This window comes from Merops nubicus, unplaced genomic scaffold (genome assembly GCF_000691845.1).
Source record: "Merops nubicus isolate BGI_N331 unplaced genomic scaffold, ASM69184v1 scaffold32338, whole genome shotgun sequence".
In the NCBI taxonomy this organism is placed as follows: domain Eukaryota; kingdom Metazoa; phylum Chordata; class Aves; order Coraciiformes; family Meropidae; genus Merops; species Merops nubicus.
In genome coordinates this window covers 14,284-33,860 of record NW_008625639.1, presented here as the reverse complement: position 1 = coordinate 33,860, position 19,577 = coordinate 14,284, and the positions used below count along the sequence as shown (strand labels likewise).

General features: G+C 37.0%; 1 protein-coding gene across 1 annotated transcript in view; it reads left to right on the top strand.

Annotated features, from left to right (window-relative positions):
• Positions 1–78: 78 nt before the first annotated feature.
• LOC103778179 (dual specificity protein phosphatase CDC14A-like) overlaps positions 79–19,577 on the top strand; it is a gene marked incomplete at both ends in the record, with an annotated part of 33,395 nt that continues 13,896 nt past the window's right edge. Inside the window, 3 exons of the mRNA XM_008945754.1 lie at positions 79–169; positions 8,836–8,911; positions 16,481–16,573. Of these exons, the coding sequence (XP_008944002.1) occupies positions 79–169; positions 8,836–8,911; positions 16,481–16,573 (260 nt within the window). The remainder of the gene's footprint in view (positions 170–8,835; positions 8,912–16,480; positions 16,574–19,577) is intronic.

Sequence of the window (19,577 nt, the reverse complement as noted above, 5' to 3'; positions counted from 1 at the left end):
TTGGGGTGCCGGGCGGGCCGTGGGGAAGCCGTGCTCTCCTCCCTCTGTCCGACGCCGTTGCCTTAATCTGTTTGACAGATCGACTGTACTTTGCTACTTTGCGAAATAAACCGAAAAATACCGTAAATACGCACTACTTCTGCACCGACGAGGAACTGGTCTACGAAAAGTGAGTGTTGTGATCTGTTGTGTTTTGCATATTCCAAGTGGTTACCTGAGATTCTTCCCAACACGCTTTAGTACCACATAGAATATTTTTACCCCGTTCGGCTACTTTTACAAAGCACGAGTATAAAGTTAGCCTGAATATATTTATACATTAGTTTAGCTGAAACTAGTTTAACAAGACTTTAAGAAAAAAACAAACACAAAAACGGCTACAAGGCCAGTTAAATGGCTTAAATTGTGGTTGAGCTAAGGAAAGGATATCTGAGTTTTGTAAGATTTGTTTATGAGATGAAGATGTCTTAAGACTAATTACATCTTATTAAACGGAAGACTTAAATAGAAGATAGTTGCTTGCTTGTAATAGATTAAACAATAGTTTCTTTTGTATGCATTTTGTTGTTGAGAGAGTGTGATCGCCTCTTAGAATTGTAAGAATTCAAAGCTTAAATGTGCTTTTGAAGAAATCTGCAACTTCTTTTATGTATCTGCGGAAGGTTTTGAGATAGCACTTCCTGTTGGCTTTTGTAGCTGTAGGACAGCAGAAAAATCTTTTGTGAAGTACAAGCTTCCTGTGTTTGCAAGGCACTGGCAGCACATCAAAAATAAAATTGATTATGGTTGTGAATACTATTAAACGACATAAAATGCACTAAATAAAATAATTGCTCTGTGCTGTGGTTAAGAAGTAGTTGCCCTACTCTTTGTTCCCAGATCAACAGTTTCATGTGTGATATGTATCTAGCCACTTGACAAGGGCTTTGCTGCAGCACAAGGGAAACAACAAAACGTGATGTTATTTTAATCATAACCTCCTTTCCGTATGAGTTGAAGAACTTGTGAGCATCAGCCTTTCTTCCAGTGACTTCAGTACCTCTTCTGTGAAGGTGTAAACCAATCTTCCTTGGTTTGTAGCTTACTTTCTGTGCGCAGCTTACAGTTTTAGGGTTTCTTTTCTGCACACGTTTTTGAGTCTTCAGTATCATAAGCTGTGTCATCTTCTGGAGTTCTCAATGATTCTTTCCCAAAGTCAACTCTTGTGCTTAACTGCTTGGGTTGGGAGTAGGTTTTATAATGAACATTCCCTAATTTAGATGGGAAGGGACCTTGGGAGTACCCTAGAGCAAGGTTGATCTAATATTAAGAGCAGGATTCAACTGGACAAGGTCCTGAGCAGTTTGGGCTGTGTGAATGTTTCATTAATGAAAGAAAAAATGGATCTTTTAGATAAACCATAACACAGAAGTTTAATCTGAAGTATTTTGTTTCTAAACCCTAACATGCTTCTAGAAAGAGTGAAGGCAAACTAACGCAGGGCTAGGGTTTTGATCTGGGGGATGGGAAGGGTACAGTTCTGTACTGTTACATACAGATGATGGTGCTAACCAAGGACTGTAGGTGAGGCATCTTGTGTGGGGACAGTATTTATTTTTTAAAAAAAAAGTACTGAGGAATTTGAGGGGGGAGAAACATAATTTTCTTAAACATGTGTAAATGAAATTCAGTAAGTACACTCCTTAACCCAATTACCTGTTAACCACATACAAGGGTGTAACTTGATACCAGATGTAATTACAAGATAATGGAAGGAGGCAAAATTTCTTTTATCTTCTAGGATGCATCTGTAGCATTTTTGAACACTTAATTCATAGTATATTTTCAAAATTGGTAGTTCCTAGACAGTTTTTTTTAATGGCATCATCCTAGATCTGATATTGTTATCTCCATTTCGTGCTCTCTAATCAAAATAGTAAAGCATAATGAGGTAGAAATTAAGTAAGAGGTACCGGGTGATGTGAATGAATTTTGTGTAATAAACTCTTTTATGTAACAGAGTTAAACTTCCTCTGATATTTGTTACATGAATGCAAAATAAACACTTGGAAGTGAGTGTTGAAGTGCTGTAGCTCAGAACAGTGGTTTCCAGGGTCTTTATTCCAAATGGCCTGCCTGTGCTGTTCTTGCTGCTGAGAATTTCATGGCCACTTCTAGTTTTTTAATCAAATGAGTTGTTCAGATTGTTACAAGGAGGAGGATGGGAGATGTGTACTCGGGCACAAAGTCCTCAGAATCTATGAAGTATGAAAGTAATTCTGTTAATACTACTGTTTATTTGCTTAATTTTGTTTAGATGCATCCTTCTAGTGACAAGGCAAGGATAATTCATGGCTCATGGAAGGAAATTATTCTTTTCTTTGGCTTTTTCTTCTGTGGACTCTTAAGTACTCTTAAGTATGATAACTCTTGCGTATGAAGTGTTACAGGAATAAGTTGAGTACTGAGGCGTCAGTTTGCTTTCACAGAAGCAGTACAAGATGTGAAACGCTCATGAATACATACATCTGGGTTTGTCTGATTAGAGGGCATGTTACTGGATTATGTAGTACTTAATTTCACTGCCTTGCTTCCCTTTCCCCCCCCCCCCCCCCCCCTCTTCTACCCCCCCCCCCCCCATTCTTGAAGAGCCAAAAGGAAGTAATAGAGTGCATTAATTGTATACCTCATTTATTAAACAAGACAGCCGTAGTCCTAGATCTAATGGTATTGGAAGTTTGGGTCTGATGATAAGTGCTGCCTTGCTCTTGCAGCTTGTCATGTGATTATCACAAAATAGGTACACAAAGTGTGGTTATGTAATCTTGAGTACTTTAGCCTTCAGTTTTCACGTGAAGTTGTCAACTGTTTAAAATGAATTCGTAACACTGTCTTGTTTAAACATTCTCACTTCAAAAATGAATAAAGGTAGGGTTAAATGCTTTTAAGAACATCTCAAATGCTAGCTGACTAGGTAGCTTGCTACTTGAACTGTCAGTATTTTAGTTAAATTTGCTGCAATTTAACCTTGAACCTATTATGCTAGGGAAATGGTGTGTAAATTCCTCAATGGGGGGAATAAGAAACCTGAATGAATTTATCCACTTCTGAAATCTCAATTTTGTTTGTTTTGTTTCTGTGAGATTTTGTCAGTCTCCTGAAACTGTGAGGTGCCTCCTGAGAAGGTCTGTGTTGCTGCTTATAAGGCAATAAAAACTTTCCGGGTAATGTGGTGCAGGTAACTATGACTTCAGGAAAATGGAGTTAATGAGAAATAATCCAGCTTGATGAAGACTGTCATTTGGCAAACAGACAAGCCTTGCCTTGGCAAGGCCTCAATTAATGAGTTAGGCACTAGTAAGAAGCTTTTTATTCTCTAAGAATAGCGTCTTTCATGTTTCACCTTTCAGTAAACAGATCAGGGTTGAGAATACTACACTTGACTGGTTAACTTGGCTTTCACATTTTTTTTTTTTTTATCAAAGCAACTTTCCATGTTCTTTTTCTTGTTGAGTAGTTTTCTGAAACAAAATTACAATTCAAAGGAATTCTTTCTGATCAATTATAACAGCAACTTTCATAAATCATCATGCTATAATGTTTTTATTCAGTCATCTGTTCTGACTTTGCATCTGTTGTATAAAAGGCTTTTGCAGATCTCATCTCTGACATCTTGTGAGCAGCTGTAGAAGTAATTAATAAGATATCCTCTGTACATACTGTTTTACACTGAAACTTTCAGGCTGTGGTGTGTTACTTGCCTGTTTCACAGCAGTCGTAGTGTTAGCTGCTACTTTGAGTTTGAGCAGCAGAATAAGGCTTTCAAACATTTAGCTCTGACAATATTAAATGTGTACTGTTTGGACTTCGATTTGTAGGGCTTTTTTTCTTTACTGCATGCATGTACGCAAAGAAGCAGTTTCTCTTTCCTATGAGAAGAGTAAGGGTTATTTTGTTGATTTTTACTGTAGCTAAATGCTTCTATTCTGTGGCTAGCTGGTGACAGTACTTGTATAGGAAACCTGAACTCCATCATTCTATGGCTTATACCATCTGAAAAGAAAAAAAACCTTAAACTTAGCCTTGTTATGACAGAGCTGTTGCTTCACACAGAACAAGGAGTTACTTGTTCACATCAGTAGCTTGTGAAGACTATTAAATGACCAAGATAATTTATTGAGCTAAAGTCCAACAAAAAAGTTTTTCCAACTTCTAATTTCTATTAATGTGAATGTAAATATAGAGCAGAAAAACTTAGTATACTAATACCAGCTTTTGTATCTATGGTTCTTACAGATTAATATTAAAATAAGTATACTCCAGGTTTCCATCTTAAAATGAGAGATTTTAAATTTTCTGCAAACAAGAATGTCAAAAGACTTAAGAACTATGACTGTTATTTTTCTTCAGACATGAGCTATTGATATAATTCTATATTTGAAACTTGCAAAGTGCCACCTCTTAAGACCTGTGGTATTCTCTCCAGTCCAACAGTTTAATACATTTTATACCCACGTGTTGCTTTACCATATCTGTCTTCATTTCTTTGTATGGAAAAGATAAAAGCAGTTGCCAAAAAGTATTGAGGAGTCTTTTTGCTTGCACTACAAAGGTGCCTGCATAAACCAGATCTGTTTTCAAGGCTCCAGTTTTGTATTGGATGTCAATGTAGCTTGATACAGGAAAGCCCTTATGAGAAACTTGGCCTTGTTTAGATTACTTTTTGCCAAAGAGAGCAGGTTTTTGACAAGACCTAAAGATTGTTTTCTAGGGAGATTTTTTTTTTTTTTTTAATGTGAGAACCTTTTCACTGATACTTGTTCTTGATGTCAAGGAGCACTATCTCAAAAATGCATATATATGGATAGCTATTTATATATCTATAGCTCCTCCAGTTCTGGGGTACATATTCCAGAAAACGATTAAAATCGTTAAACTGTGTCTCTTTTACAAGTTACTAAATCAATAATTGAGTAAGCTGCAGTGCAAATAACATCATCCCCTCTGAACGTTATTGCATTGTTAGAACTTACTTGGTGGATTTGTCTTATTCCACCCTCATGGTAATTAAGCTTTGGACCATACTCAAACTATTAGAAGTGCCTGCAGCCTGGTAAGAATGCATATGTACCCTCCTGTTCAGTGTAGCAATAACACTGAGCTTACACTGGTCTGTCATGAAGAAGAGTCCTGAACTAGATTTTCTGTTGCAGTCTCCTACACTTTCATCTCTATCTCTGTTGCTGTATCACAGAATTGTAAGTGAATGGCAGTATAAAACTACTGCCCTGGTGTCTTCATCTGTGGAGAAAAGTGTCAGGCTTCTGGGTAGAGTACAAGTTGAATGGCCTTGTTGAACTTCATGAGGTTGGCATGGGGCTGGCTCTCATGCCTGTCAAGGTCCCTCTGGATGGCACCCCTTCCCTCCAGAGTGATGACCATCCCATACAGCTTGGTGTTGTCAGCAGACTTGCTGAGGGTGCACTCAGCTGAGAGTGACTCGGTGTGTTATTTCTTCCCCATTCCCTGCAGTTCCTGTTTCCCATCTTCTGATGATGTTTAACTCCATGTCAAAGTTCTGTTTTTAAGAAGATCCTCTGGGTGAGTTGAGATCAACTGTCTAATTCAAGTACAAAACCAGCCTGGTATTCTGTGAGCAATGAGGACACATAAGATTAAACCCTTGTGTTTAAACATGTCAGAAACTGTATTTTGTTTTAAGGATATAAACTGAAAAAGGATTTTGTAGATCAGAGTTCATTGACTTTTAGTACAGAGCCTTGTATTACCTTTCAGAGAACTTGTAGACTTAGTGGTTCGTAAAGCCCTTTTTCACTTAGCCTCACTAAAAAAAGGACATTCAAACTTACTGCAATTTAGAGGTATTAAATGGAGAAAGTTAAAATTATACACGTAATAAGTAAACTTTCTCCCTCAGGGATCTGCAACAAGGTTTTATCAACAAAGCCAATGGCTGACATATGTTCTGACCAAGTGTTATATAAATCACTTGGAAATTGCCAGCCTTTGGTGTATGGTAATGATGCTGGTGAAACAGTGACCAAAAATGTTTTTCCTTCATGATTATGTTTGGATTCTGAGAAATATATATATACATTTTTTTTTTTATTATTTTTTTTATTTTTTATTTTTTTTTGCAGCATAGGTTAACAGTGGTAGTACCAGAGCCTTAAACACTGGTACTTTCCCCCGCACTGTGTTAAGAGAAGCACAGCATACTTAATGGTAATAAGTCATGGAGAAATATTCCATCTAAGATTGACATCTTCAGCCTGGCAGCTGATAGAATCTGAACAGGTTCACATTGTAGAAATAATTGCTTCATGGATAGACCTAATAAATGTATTATATCTCCACCATAGTAGTAAGTAATTTGATGTGGGTAATTTTTAAATTCATTTTAATGTGCTTTTCCTACACTTCTGTTTGCGTTTAATCACGTGGACAAGAAGTGGTTATATGAATTCATGTTGATGTACTTCTAGCAAATGAATCATAATAAAAACTTGCCACTTTAAAGCATGGCTGTAGTTCTTCAGTGCTTTAGATGAACTATGTATTCTTTGAGCTCATCAAAGCTGTTTTGCTCACACTGGTTTAAAAAAAGTATTCAGTATTCTAGCAACTATCATATTCCACACTTTTTCATAATACTTTAAGAAGTGTTTTTCCCAAAAATCTTAAAATCCTAAATTCTACTCTTCCTTCATGTATTTAAGTGAAAAAATACTCTAATGGAAAAAGATAGGGTTGGTGCTTTGATTCAATTGTGTTAGTGTACCAGGATGGGAAGAGATGCTAGTAAACATTCTATATTGCTTTTTCCAGAAGCTACATTCACTCTAGTTTGTTGTTAGAGCTCCAGTTTTAACTTCTTACTTGTCATAACTTGTACTTGTCCTTCTTAGAACATTTGATTTGTTCTCCATTTAAAAACTGTATTGAGGGATTTGTTTTAAAAATAACTCTACTATATCTGGCACAGTTATCTAAGAAAAGATGAGGAATTCTAAAGTTAAACTCTGCTTTACTGCCACTGCAGCTTCCCCTTGTGTTAGTTAACTTCTGTGCAGGCTACAAATAAAGTCTTAACAGTTGGACGGCTTAGTCTTTGACCCAGCTAATGAGCTTCTGTAATTAAGTATTATGTCATAATATTTTGTATTGAAGGGATACTGTAAATAGCATTGGTGTGACAGGCAGGCTATTTGTACCAGACAGTGATCAGACAAATATAATTGTCTCTTTTTGCACTGGGCTTAGCTTTTTTGTTTGAGAAGATGTGGACAGGTGGATGTTAATAAAATTATAAGCATCACAAGCTAGGGTACTTCTTCTTCATCCTTGTGTCCACTTAGAATAGCAGAATGGCTGAAACTGGAAGGCATCGCAGGAGACGAATCCCACCCCCAGGCTGAGAGCAAGGTCAATGAAAGCAGGTTGCTCGCAGCCTCGTACAAGTAGGTTGTGACTCCACAGCCCTTCTGAACAACCTCTTTCAAATGTTTGACTGCCCTCAAAGTAAAAGTTTTCTTCTTATGTTTAACTGGAATGTAATTATTTATCCTGAAAAATAAACATTGTGACATGGGAAGAAAGCTTAGAAGGTACTGTCACCTAATTTGTCGCCTGATTTCAGTGAGTTTTTCCTCTTTCAAAGCCCAGAAGCTGTAGTACAGTTACGTTTTTCTTTTGCTGTTCCCCAGATAAAGCACGTTCAGATGCAGGTGGCATGTTTTGTCAGTAGGCAAGAAGTGTCCTCTTTCCTCAAAAGACTTAAGGAAGAGCAGATTAAAACAGTTTGATTTATAGTCCCATTCTCACTGTAATTTGTGTGCATCAGCAAATTGTCATAGACCCTCAATATTAAGACTTCTGTACACAAAAAGGAAAAATACTGTGAGAAATACGGAGAAAGCTTGCGACTTAGATGTTCAGCAGTTTCGCATAGCGGGTGGGCGAGGAAGGAGAAGGCTCTAGAAGATGTCCTTAAGTTGCTTGCATAAAGGCTATTTATTAGTTGTAAAGGTTCCTACATGAAGGGTTAGCTAGGAAGAGCACTGTTACTTCTGTTGTGCAACGATTTTCCTGTACAAACTGCTGCTACTAGCTCTTACCCTTAGGACAGTGATTGCTGCTTCAAAGGTAAAGTGAGTGCTTAAAAACAACCTCGAAGAAAGAAACAAGATCAATCGGAAGACATTAAATAGACAATAATCAGGAAGAACAGCCTGGAGATGATGATTGGGGGGGTCAAAGGGAAACATAATTGTATCTAAAGCGTATATGTAATATGTAATCTCTGGAATAGTGGAAGAAGGGATAAAAAGTAAGCTTAAACTTCAGACATAGCAAGACTGGATATGAATAAATTTTTTACTAACCCTAAGAAATTTTATTTAGCTTATTCTTCATAGTATTTAATAATATATTCTCATAATAAGCAGTTGTAGAACCTTTACCTAGGATGACATCAGGATGGCCTAAAGGGGGATAGATCATGTCGTGAAGTTCTTCTCTCTAGTTTTGGCCAAACCCAGGCTGGATATCATAGGATTAAGAAAAAAATTCTGAAATTAATGTGTCTGTATAATGGAAAAGGTAGTAAAGTATCTTAAACTAAAGCTGCAAATGCTTTCAAATTAATTGTTACTATTGTTCTCTTAACTGAATCAATGAAGAAGGGCTTATCTGTTATACCATATATATTGGCCACTCAGTATCAACCCAGAAGTTAGTGATTTGCAACTTTAACTACCAACAACATACATGTTGAAATATGCTTAGCTTTTTTGTAGAAATAACACTTTTTTTTGTTGTTGTTCTTTCTCCCAGCTTCTATGGAGATTTTGGACCTTTAAATTTGGCAATGTTATACAGATACTGCTGTAAACTAAATAAGAAATTAAAGGTAAGTTTTGTTTAAAAACTATGTTCCTGTATTCTTGTGTTTTGAAATGCAACTAGAATGTAGTATCCAGTTTGAAAGTGGTTGTTGGGTGTTCATTATCTAGATGGTTATTACAGAGCTTTAAGGTTATTCTTCATGCTGAATTCTTTCCATCTGAAGAATGGAAAAAATGAGTATGCTCTTGTTCCTTAGTAGGTGTTGCTGGAGGCTGTGTTCACCTTTTTCATAACTTTACAGTTTCAGGACAATAATAAAAAAAATTCAGATTTTTTCAGAATAACTGGGGGGAAGAAAAAAAAAAAAACCACACTTGTGAAAAAGAACAAATAGGGGCACCAAAATCACAGAGTTTCAACTAAATCTCATGTGGTGGTGAAGTCAAAAATGCTAAATCTTATTCAATTTAATAAAGCATTGTTTCTAATAGGTGTTACAGAATTGTGTTTTTACACACATAGAAACGGTTTCTTTTTCTGTCTTCCTTGAAGTACATTATCAATTATTTTGTACAAGCTTTATGATTTTCTTGCTTCTGTGTAATGATTGTTGATTCAGGGCAATTTTGAGCTGTTTTTCACTAGAGGTAGAAAATTTTGGCATCTTCTTTGGATACCACAGTAGCTTTTTCTTTTGACTGCAAAATATTGGTCCTTTCTTTATGAAGTTGTCCAGAATCTGTAAATGCAGCAGTTAATTCTGAAGATCACTGTGCCTGAAGTTTGTCCTAACAGCACTGCAATTGCAAAACAACAAGCCTGATGTGGCTTGACAGTGGACAGAAACTTAACACCACTCACTCCCTCCCACCCCAACCACAGTGTGGGACTGGGGAGAGAATCAGAGGGGCAAAACCAAGAATAACTTGTGGGTCAGGATAGAGACAGTTTGAGTGGGGGAATAAGAAGTGAGGAGAGATGGGGTGGAGGGAACAGGACAAGTGGTACAAGGGTAGTCACCACTTCCTACCAGCACACCAGGGCCTCAGCCGTCTCTGAGCAACTCTTAATTTAGAAAGACTGCCCTCAGGTTTATTGCTAGGGTGCTGTTCTATGGTATGGAATATCCCTCTGTCCCTTCTGTCATCTGTCCTGGCTACGAGCCCTCCCAGCAAGTTGCCCAGCCCAGCCCGCGCGCTGTGGGGACGGTGACAAAGAGGTGGCCGCGGTGCTGAACTGAACCTCATCCCAGTGCGTAGCTGCGGGTCTAACCTGGTCCTCAAATGCCTGTGAAAAAGTGATTTGCAGCATATGTAGATATTTATCAACTGGAAGAAATGAAACAGATGTTTTAATTCCAAAGTACTAGTTAATATCTGTGTGCAAATATCAAAAAGACCTTTCACTAAATATTACAGATTTAAAGTCTTTGTAATGCCTTTTTAATAATCTTCGTATTAGACCTGTTACTGACAGAAGGGGGAAATGGGACAACAGATTTGATAACGTTGGCTACTGTTAAGAGGATTCCTGAATCAAAAATTACATTGTTGTGGGACTAATGTTTGCTGCACAAATGAAACCATTATGGAAGTTGATTCATGCTATCTGCTGCTTCCAGGGGAGTGCTGGCTTAGTACTGTAGTTTTAAGAGGAGGTTCTGCAAATTGGGAGGTTTGTAGAGTTGTTTTAACTTCTTTGCAAAAAAGTGCTTCTAGTGAAAATCTATTGTTGCTTCTTTAATACAGAAAGTTAGTTATAAATAAAATCAAACTCTAGTATTTCTGATTTTGAATGTTTGTGTTCATACTGAGAAAACATTGGATTTGTCATTTCTGTGCTAACACTTAAGAGCTTATAAATCCATTCTCTTATCCTATTGCCAGTGCCAGTATCCCTGCAAAAAAATGACCAGGGATGCTTGCTTACTCACTAGGAATATTTTTTTACCATAATTCTGCTGTTTGAGACCTTTTATCTGAGTTATTAAAGATTATAGAGAATACTTGCTCTGTGAAGCAGTTACTTCAGAGAAGAGCGAATAATAAACCTACTATTCTAACTTCCACTGTATCTGTGAAAACTAGAGCTTAGTTCTGTTTTTACCACTTTCAAACTGAGATGCTGATCAATTTGGGACCTGAATACAGTCTTGTGTATGACTGTTGAAGTGTAACTTTATACTTCTATAGCTGAACCACAACAGATTCAAACAGGACCCTAGGTACCAATAGTTTCATCCAGAAAATGTGCTAATAAATCCCTCAGGTTTGTGGTTTGTTTTTTTAAATGATTCAGTATTAAACAAATGTTCCTACAGTCTTTATTCTTGTTACTTGACCATCATCTGCATTCAATGAGGCAAGCTGCTCATCATAAATGGCTTATAATCGTGATGATACAAAGGTGATGTAATGAAAGAAATACACAGGGGAGCCAAATTGAAACTGAATTAGTAGTTCTGACATATACAGGGATGTAATTTAGCCAACTGTAATGTAATTTTAGGGTAACTTCTATATTTTTTGAAAAAATCAAACACTCTCACAGTGCTGGGTGAAGAGTAGAGATGGTCAGGAACAGGACAGAGAAATCTCACACTGATCAGCTGGGAGGAGGTGCTGTTGCTAATTCCAAGTAGGTTAATTGAAACTACTAGTGCATAATAGAAGGTAACCTGATAGTGCAGCCACTTGAAAGTAATACCTGAAGTCAAACATCTAAAACTTGGAAACTCACCAGGTGGTATAGAAACTTGCACATGAATAGATTCCAGCCTGTCTGATGGGCACAACCCCTGAGGTAGCTCAGTACCTGCTGATGTAAGCTTTGTTCTTCTTAATAGTTTAAACAGGTGCCAGACTCTCTCCTGATTTAGAAGCTATCTGCAATCAGTAAGTAGGCTTTTAAGACCAAATTCCAGGGCTGAAGCTTGCATCTGATGAGTACTGTAGGCCTAGCTACAAAATGCTCAACTTCACTAGTTGAGAATTATTGATTCACAGTTTCTACCACTCTGCCCCTCACCTTGCCATGTCTGCCCTTCACAAGTGTCCCCAACAGGACTCCTCAGGCCTGAACAAGCGTAAGACAATTTCACTGTCTGTAGCTTACTTGCAAGGAAGGCACCCGTGCAGTGAGCAGCTGCAGGAGCAGAAGTACAAAAATCCTCATGTGGCCCTAGGGGCACGTGTAAGCAGCCTGTGATGAGTGCTTCAGAGATGGGAAGTGCTGATTGGACTAACAACATGGAGAGTCCTGTTGGGCAACCTGCTGCTTACATGTGTTTGCATCCAGGGTAACTGTGCCCATGACCAACACCAGGGGTTGGCCCATGGTAGGAAGTAAAGGGCACAGCAGATTACTGTCCTCTGGCAATCCAGCCTCTGCTGCTGGGTGGTTGCTGCTGCCATACTGCAGAGCTTTTGGGACCCTGAGGCTGGCATTGTGCTTAAACTCAGATGACTTCTGCTGTGATTTGGTATATACCTGGTTGGGTATGCATTTCATGGACTCTCCTTACAAAAACAGTCTTTAAAGGAAGATTGTCACACAAAAGAATATTCACAAAACATGATAGTTTTTATGTTGATACTATGTCTTCAAAGGAATTTAAGACTTAGATGAGTTATTAAGTTTAAAACTTCTATAAACAGGAGAAATGAGAGTGTAAGATCTCATTATAACAAACACCACAAACTTCCCCTCTGGGTCTTTCAGCTATATTTCTGTTTTGAGAGAGGAATTAGATGTGGAGGCAGTTTTCTGCTTTCTCCTCTCCTTTCTTCGGGGACAGATGGGGAAGCTGGAGGCTACCACTTTGAAATGTGCTACTGGCAAACCAGCGTTTTCAAGTAAAGTATTATAACTTCATGCTGACTAATTTTTGAAACAGTAAATAATTCTTTAGCTCTTCCAAACAGAACTTATTCAGACATCCATTTGCTGAGGAAGTTGGAGCTAAAGTCCTGGTTATGCTTTACAGGAAAACCTTCCTGACCTTGTTATGTTTGTAATGTTTTGATTGCTATGGAGATGATCTCGACTAGCCAAATCAACAGCAAGAAAAAATGCTTGGCTGTGTTATCTTTATACTCGTTCTTCAGATTCTACTTGGGAAAAAAATGTTTGACTAAGAAATTGTGATTAATTTATGAAACAAATAATTTTTTCTTCTCTTTAAATAAGTCTGATTTCATAAAAACTGCTTTAAACATCCCACTGTTTTACATGTGTATTGAGATTACACAATCTCAATATTCAGAAGCAGGGGTAATCAGAGAGGGAGTGTTGCTCAGACAAATGGTACAAGTACAGAAGATCAAAGGCAAGAGAGGGAAGGTTCTGGCAGGCTTATGAACTATGGGCTTAACATTTCTTATGGGCTGACTGTATTGCTGCTCAATTACAGAGGGAGTTGTTTTTGATTTAGTATAAATAAACTGTTGGGCATACACATAGAACTATAGTGATTGCAAGCATCTCCCTTCGGACACCTTAGATGTTTAATACATTATTTTCTGTGAACACTTTGCCAGCCTTATATTCGCTGCTATTTATATGCATGTTTTACATACATAAACATACATACGTGGGTGTATATATATCTATTAAAAAATAGTATTTGTGTGGATCCAGGCTTATTTAAGCTATTGCAGTAATTTCTAGCTTGAACAATGCAGGTATATTAAAACATATCTATTAAATAAAATACTGTCAAATAATCTGATCATTATAAACAGATGTCAGTCTGGTATTCATCCACAATGGCATCTTCTAAGCCTGTCATCAGTCTCTACAAGTAACTCTTTTGAGGTCTTCAAAAAAGCAAGAACAGATCTGGTACTTAAAAAAAAAAAAATAAAAATGTCACAGTGAAAATAATGTGTTCTGGAACCCTCTCATACACAATCAAATTTATCACCTAAACCAAAATCTGACATATTTCTCATGTAACTTCTGCTTTAGTTCAAAAGATCGTATTTGAGTATGTTCCCCTGGGATATACCTTGACAGATGTGGTTCTGTTATATTCTTACATTTTGTCTTCTAACATTGTGTGAAACTGCTGAAGTTTTCTTACTGGTAAAGAAAAATTTCTTTAGTACTTCATAATGGATGTGTTCATTTTAGAAAAAATATTTGCAACTATGATACTAGATTGTCTCTAACTATATTGCTATTCTGTAGGCAACCTGCATTGAAAAATTCCTGGTTGAAACATTTTTGGCTCCTCTGAGTTGTGCAGTAGCTAAGGGAGCTAAAGCCAAAATGTACTCAGGTGGGGCTCTGGAGATGTAAAGAACAGTTACCTTAGAGAACTATATTTTAACAGTCATTGTCATGAACCTAGTCCAAGGAGTAGACTTCGCTTATTCAGCATGGTCAGAAAATCAGGGTTTTTTTACACCAATTATATTGTTCAGAATTGATACTGAAAGTGTACTGAATTGAGAATAATGTTGGTGTTAAAAGAGGCATTACTTTGATACTTCAGTAAACATGGTAAACCTTGATTTTCTGTAACTCGTGTGCAAATAAAAACGGTGATGTTTTATAGCCTGAAAAGTAAAATCCCGATGCAGTTTTCCTCTGGTTGCTGAGCTATAAGCCATTAATTAATGTTGGTTTGAAATTGTGTGTTAAAACTTTAGTCAGGATTCAGACAACAGTTAAATATTTCATATAGCAATACGACTTGTAAGGATTAAACCCTTAGATTTTGAAAATGAATCAAGGAATATATTGCTTTCATTTAGATGTTCTGGGAACTTTTAAGGTGAACTGTTGCTTTTTGGGTACTCTTACACAGAAATTACTTCTGGCTAACTAGCAGAATATGCTTTTTGCAGATTAAAATCATGTTTCAGGTGAGCTGCAAACTACTGCGAAGAACTTAGCCTTAAAATAAGTCAACAAGTTAAAACTGAAGTTCTGTCACTGTTGCATAACTACTGTAATCTTATACCACCTACACATGATGGGTGGAATTGCAGTTAGAGAACATTAAAATTAAAAAAATGGCGAGGGGGAAGAAAGGAGGGATCTTAAAAATACTGGGATTAATTTTGTCAAGATTTAATAATAATTGAATGCTTCACTAATTAAATAACTACTTGTGCTTTGTATGTCTGCGTATACACTGAGGGAGATGTTGCTGTTGGTATCAAGATATGACATCTGTCAATCGACAGCAACCAGTTATTTCAGGAATTACTGTTCTGTTCAGATATACTCAGGTGCATTAACTCACACTCATTCATCTATGGAAGTTGTGGGTAATAAGACCAGACTGGAACGTACAGCTAGACCTGCTATTACAGGTGCTGTTTCGGGGACGAGAGGGAGGGGTTGGTAGTAAAACATCATGATACATACATTGGTTTTCTCCTGAATTTATCAGGTATTTGTTTTTTTTTTTTTCCAAATTTGATTCTGTGGTTAAAGCTATCCTAAAATTTGCGACAAGATTTAAGATGAGAGTTGGCTTCTACAGATTTATGAAGTGGAATACAGTTGACACCACTTAAATAAATAAAACACAGTTCTGCAGCAGTTACCTTATATCCCACTCCCAAGTGTCAAGAGTGGGAAAAGAAAGTACATTTAAAATTGTCAAATTGGAGTTAAAAACCTGAAGTTGGGTAACAGCAGCACTGGTATAAAGGCAGTTTATAAAATGTGCAGCTTTTAAAAATAGAAAAATACTTCAAATATTTAGAAGTAGGATCCGGTATGTCTGTTGATGACTTCCTCAAAACTGTAGTAATACAGTAGAAATCTGTCAGGAAAAATGTGAGTGGTAGTATTGCAGAACATTATTAAGGTTTAGCAATTCATGAAGCTAAAAAAATAACAATGCAATAAACTGTCCAACTTGCCATTTTTAAGTGACAATTTTATCTCTTTAAATAATTTTGCTGCAGTTTGTCATTGTTCTTTTCTGGTGCTTGCTGGTGTCTTGTTTTCAATGGGAGTTTTGTCCACAGGATTCTGACAGAGGCTTCTTTTCTTGCTAAAGAAAGAAGCATTGCAAGTGTTACTAGTTTTGTCTCTGCCTGACTTTTTTTTTTTTTTTTTTTGGCTATTCACTTGTGTGCTTTTTCAAACAAATTTTTGTTGTTGAAGCTTTCCAAACATCTCTCTCACACCATTTTTAGGTAGAATAGATGTAAGAGTGGTGCTTAACATATAAAAAGCCTGCAAGATTGATTGTTCTGGGTTTTTCCTCATCTTCTCCACAGAACTATGTACTGAAGAGATTTAACATGTAGGAGGGTGTTTTAGTCTGAAAATTTCAATGTGTTTAATAAATGTTCATAACCTATCGTTCATATGTTTAAAAATGGGGAAAAAATCCATATTTTATATTGGACATTTTGGTTCAACTGCATTTTATAGGGTATTTTCACACAGCAAACTAAGAGATCTGCTCTCATACAGTGGCTGTTTCCCTGCATTCTTATCTATAATGTAAGAAGAGTGTTCCTGGTATCATTAATCTTTTCTCCTTTCATTTTAACAATCTCTCTGTAAGAATTTTCTTTCTTTTCAGTTTTGGAAGAGTGACTTTTTAATGTATTCTTCTCTCAGTAAGTACGCTAATTTTTGCTTTGTTTTTTTTTTTCAACAGTATTTCAGTCTATCAAGAAAGAAGATAGTGTATTATACCAGTTTTGACCAACGGAAACGAGCAAATGCAGCATTTTTAATAGGTGCATATGCTGTAAGTGTTATTTATCACATGGATAATTCTTCCCTAAGAGATGTCTGCTCTGTGTAAAATAGCACCTCAAGAGATAGTCCTTTAGGGAGGTAGACAGATTGTCATGTGATTTTTCTTGAAGCTGTCTTTGAAAATTCTGCTGTATGAGTTTCAGAAAAGCCCTGTCTTGAGCACGTAATTTACTTAACTACACAGGGAGTGGCACTGGCAGATCACGTGTTATGTTTCCCATAGGATACCATTTTCTTGACTGACAAAAATACAAACGACAAACTCGCCTCTAAACTCAGCTATCTTGGGCTCAGTTGCTGCTCGTGGCTGCAGTTAGATTCACACTGTGGGGAGGAAGCTTTTTCTCACAGCCTTTCTTAAAGTTACTGGACCAGAAGCAGAGGGATTATTGGATGGATTTCTTTTCTCAGTTCATTTTCATAGCCTACACAGGATAACAGAAAAATTGAGGTGTTTCAGCCCTCTGATATCACACATAATACGCAATACACAAGCTAATCTACTGTGATAAGATGTAAGTTTTGATAGTCCCATGCTGACACTTGCACAGCCACTTGTGTGTCTTCATAGCAATGTACCTCAAGCTTTAATTTCACCTTCCTGCTCTACTGTGTAGAGTTAGAGCATACTGGTAGAAAACTCAAAGTCTTTATCAGCATGAAAACATGCTATTGTAAAGTATAGAAACTAAAAAGCTGCGGGCCTTGAGCTGACATCCACATGGTGAACTGAGCTCTGGAAGTCTCTGTGAAGTCAGGCTTTATACTGCCTGAGAGCTCGTGTGTTTCTTTCAGGCCTCAAGTCATGCAGAAAGCAAAGCTCAATAAATGCAGATGATAGTGCTGAAGGAATTGTTGTAATTAAAATGTTTTACTACAAGTATGGGGATAGTGTGGGAATGCTCTTGAGAAAGATCTATTTGAATTTAAATATGGAAAAAAAATTGGGATAAGTTAAAATTTTAAAAATCTTTGGGTTAGGTTTTTAATGCTTGGGAGTAGTACTGATGGAACAAAGTTGAAAAAGGCATAGTAAGAACAAATGAGTTACACCATTTGAAGTTTGTTAATGTATTTGATCATACAATGCCATATTTAATAATGCTGGAATTAATTTCCAGTTCTGTGATTTATATTCTGCTCAAGGAGCTTCCAAATGTTACAGCATGATTTTATAAGCTTCCCTGTTGTTCAGGTCCAAAATCTGTTTGAATTGTAGCATCTTCGGTGATGATTCTCACACCAGATTTTGTAAAGAAACTTGTCATTGCATTCAGACTGCTTCCTGTTTTCTGTTTGCATTATTGTACCTCCGGTTCTGTATTTAGAAAGACCAGCTTTAGAACATGAAGTGAATCTAAGTAAGCCTATAGCTAGAGAACACTCCTTTAGCACGTACATAGATTACAGCATCTAATTGCCTTCACTGGATTGCACTTGTCTGATCCTGCCTTCACCTTCTGATACCTCTTAGAAGCCTTGGAAAGCGTAGGATGTTGGCATTTTGAAGGGGATGAGATTATCTTTTCATTCCTCCTGTCTAGTCCTTGTTATATGACCATCTCAACTAGCTGTTGATCAGCAGTTCTCTGTGGACAAGGGGTTAAAAGGCCCGTATCAGTATTAGCTAGACCCAAGGAGACAGTGGTATTGTGCCTGAAGTAAACTTCTTGCAAAGCCAGGTTTTAGGAACAGAAAGGAAAGGAGATATTTAAGGTGCAAGACAGAGCTACAAGCAGAAGACTCATCAGCTAAGGCAGACTATGCCATATTTGCAGTATTTAGAACTTAAACATGGGAATAGTCTGGTTTATTTGGTCGTCCTTGTTTGAAGGAGTTGCTCAGCAGCCAAAGCTAGGGATAAGGGCTCTCATGGGATGGGGGCAACAGAAATTCCTCTAAAGCAAGTTGAGGGGAGAAGCACACAGGATGTTTACCATGGCATGACTGCATATGTATTCCACAATGGACTTCAAGTGGCACATCACGTAAAGAGTTGGTAGCTTATGTGTAAAAGAAGGTAAATTAGTGTGCCACAACTGCATTTAACAACTGTGCAATTAACCTTTGCCTGTCCTGTTTTAAGCTACTTACAGTTCTTACTTCATAGCATGTGCAAGTGACCTACATCTGCATTTGAAACTGTTACTCTCCTGCCAGGCTGGCAGATGTTTTAAATATCTCCTGATTATTGAGCATAGTTCTGTAGCAAGAATAGTTCTGTACTTGGTATTGCCAGTACAAAAAAAATATTCACTCTTTTCTTGAAAACACTGTATAGTCACTTTTGAATTCATCTTAATGTAGTATAACGTTGGAACACAGTTTGCACAAAGGTATCCAGTATGTTACATAAGTATGTCGTTACTTCTGTAGATTGTATTCCTAAACTTGCAGGTGCTACAGCAGCAGTTCATTCATCTTCTTCTGTAATGTTTAATCCTAATGTGAACAAATTCAAAGCATGAACATTGATTTATTCTAAAATGTTATTTATAATCTACCTAATTATCAGATATTTTTTTGAACTGCAGAAGCTTAGCTTTTGTAATCCAGGCATATTAATCCTACAGTCAAGAAATAATATTTGCATTTTTGAAGTGTTTTACCTGTAAATGCTAAATAGTCAGATGGAGTAGATACACACTCTTGAGTTATGCAATAGGGTGGTTCCTGACTTGAGGGAATCTAATCATATTCCTCAGTAAAAGAACTATGTGTAGTTGGCAATTTGATCTATCACAATTTGAATATCCAAATTATGACAGAAGTATGTGTACTCTTTGATTTAAGGTCTTCTAGATCTTGTATTTTCTTGGATTATACAAGTGTTTTGAAACCAGAAAGTCTTATAGATATAAATTCTACCAATGTGTGAAAGTTAATTGAGAAGGCTTGTTTTATTTCTCCTGGTGTTAAAATATTAAGTGTAGAATGAAACATGGAAAAAAGTGGATCAGGTTTTAGGAATGGGTTTCTAGTGGTGATTATGC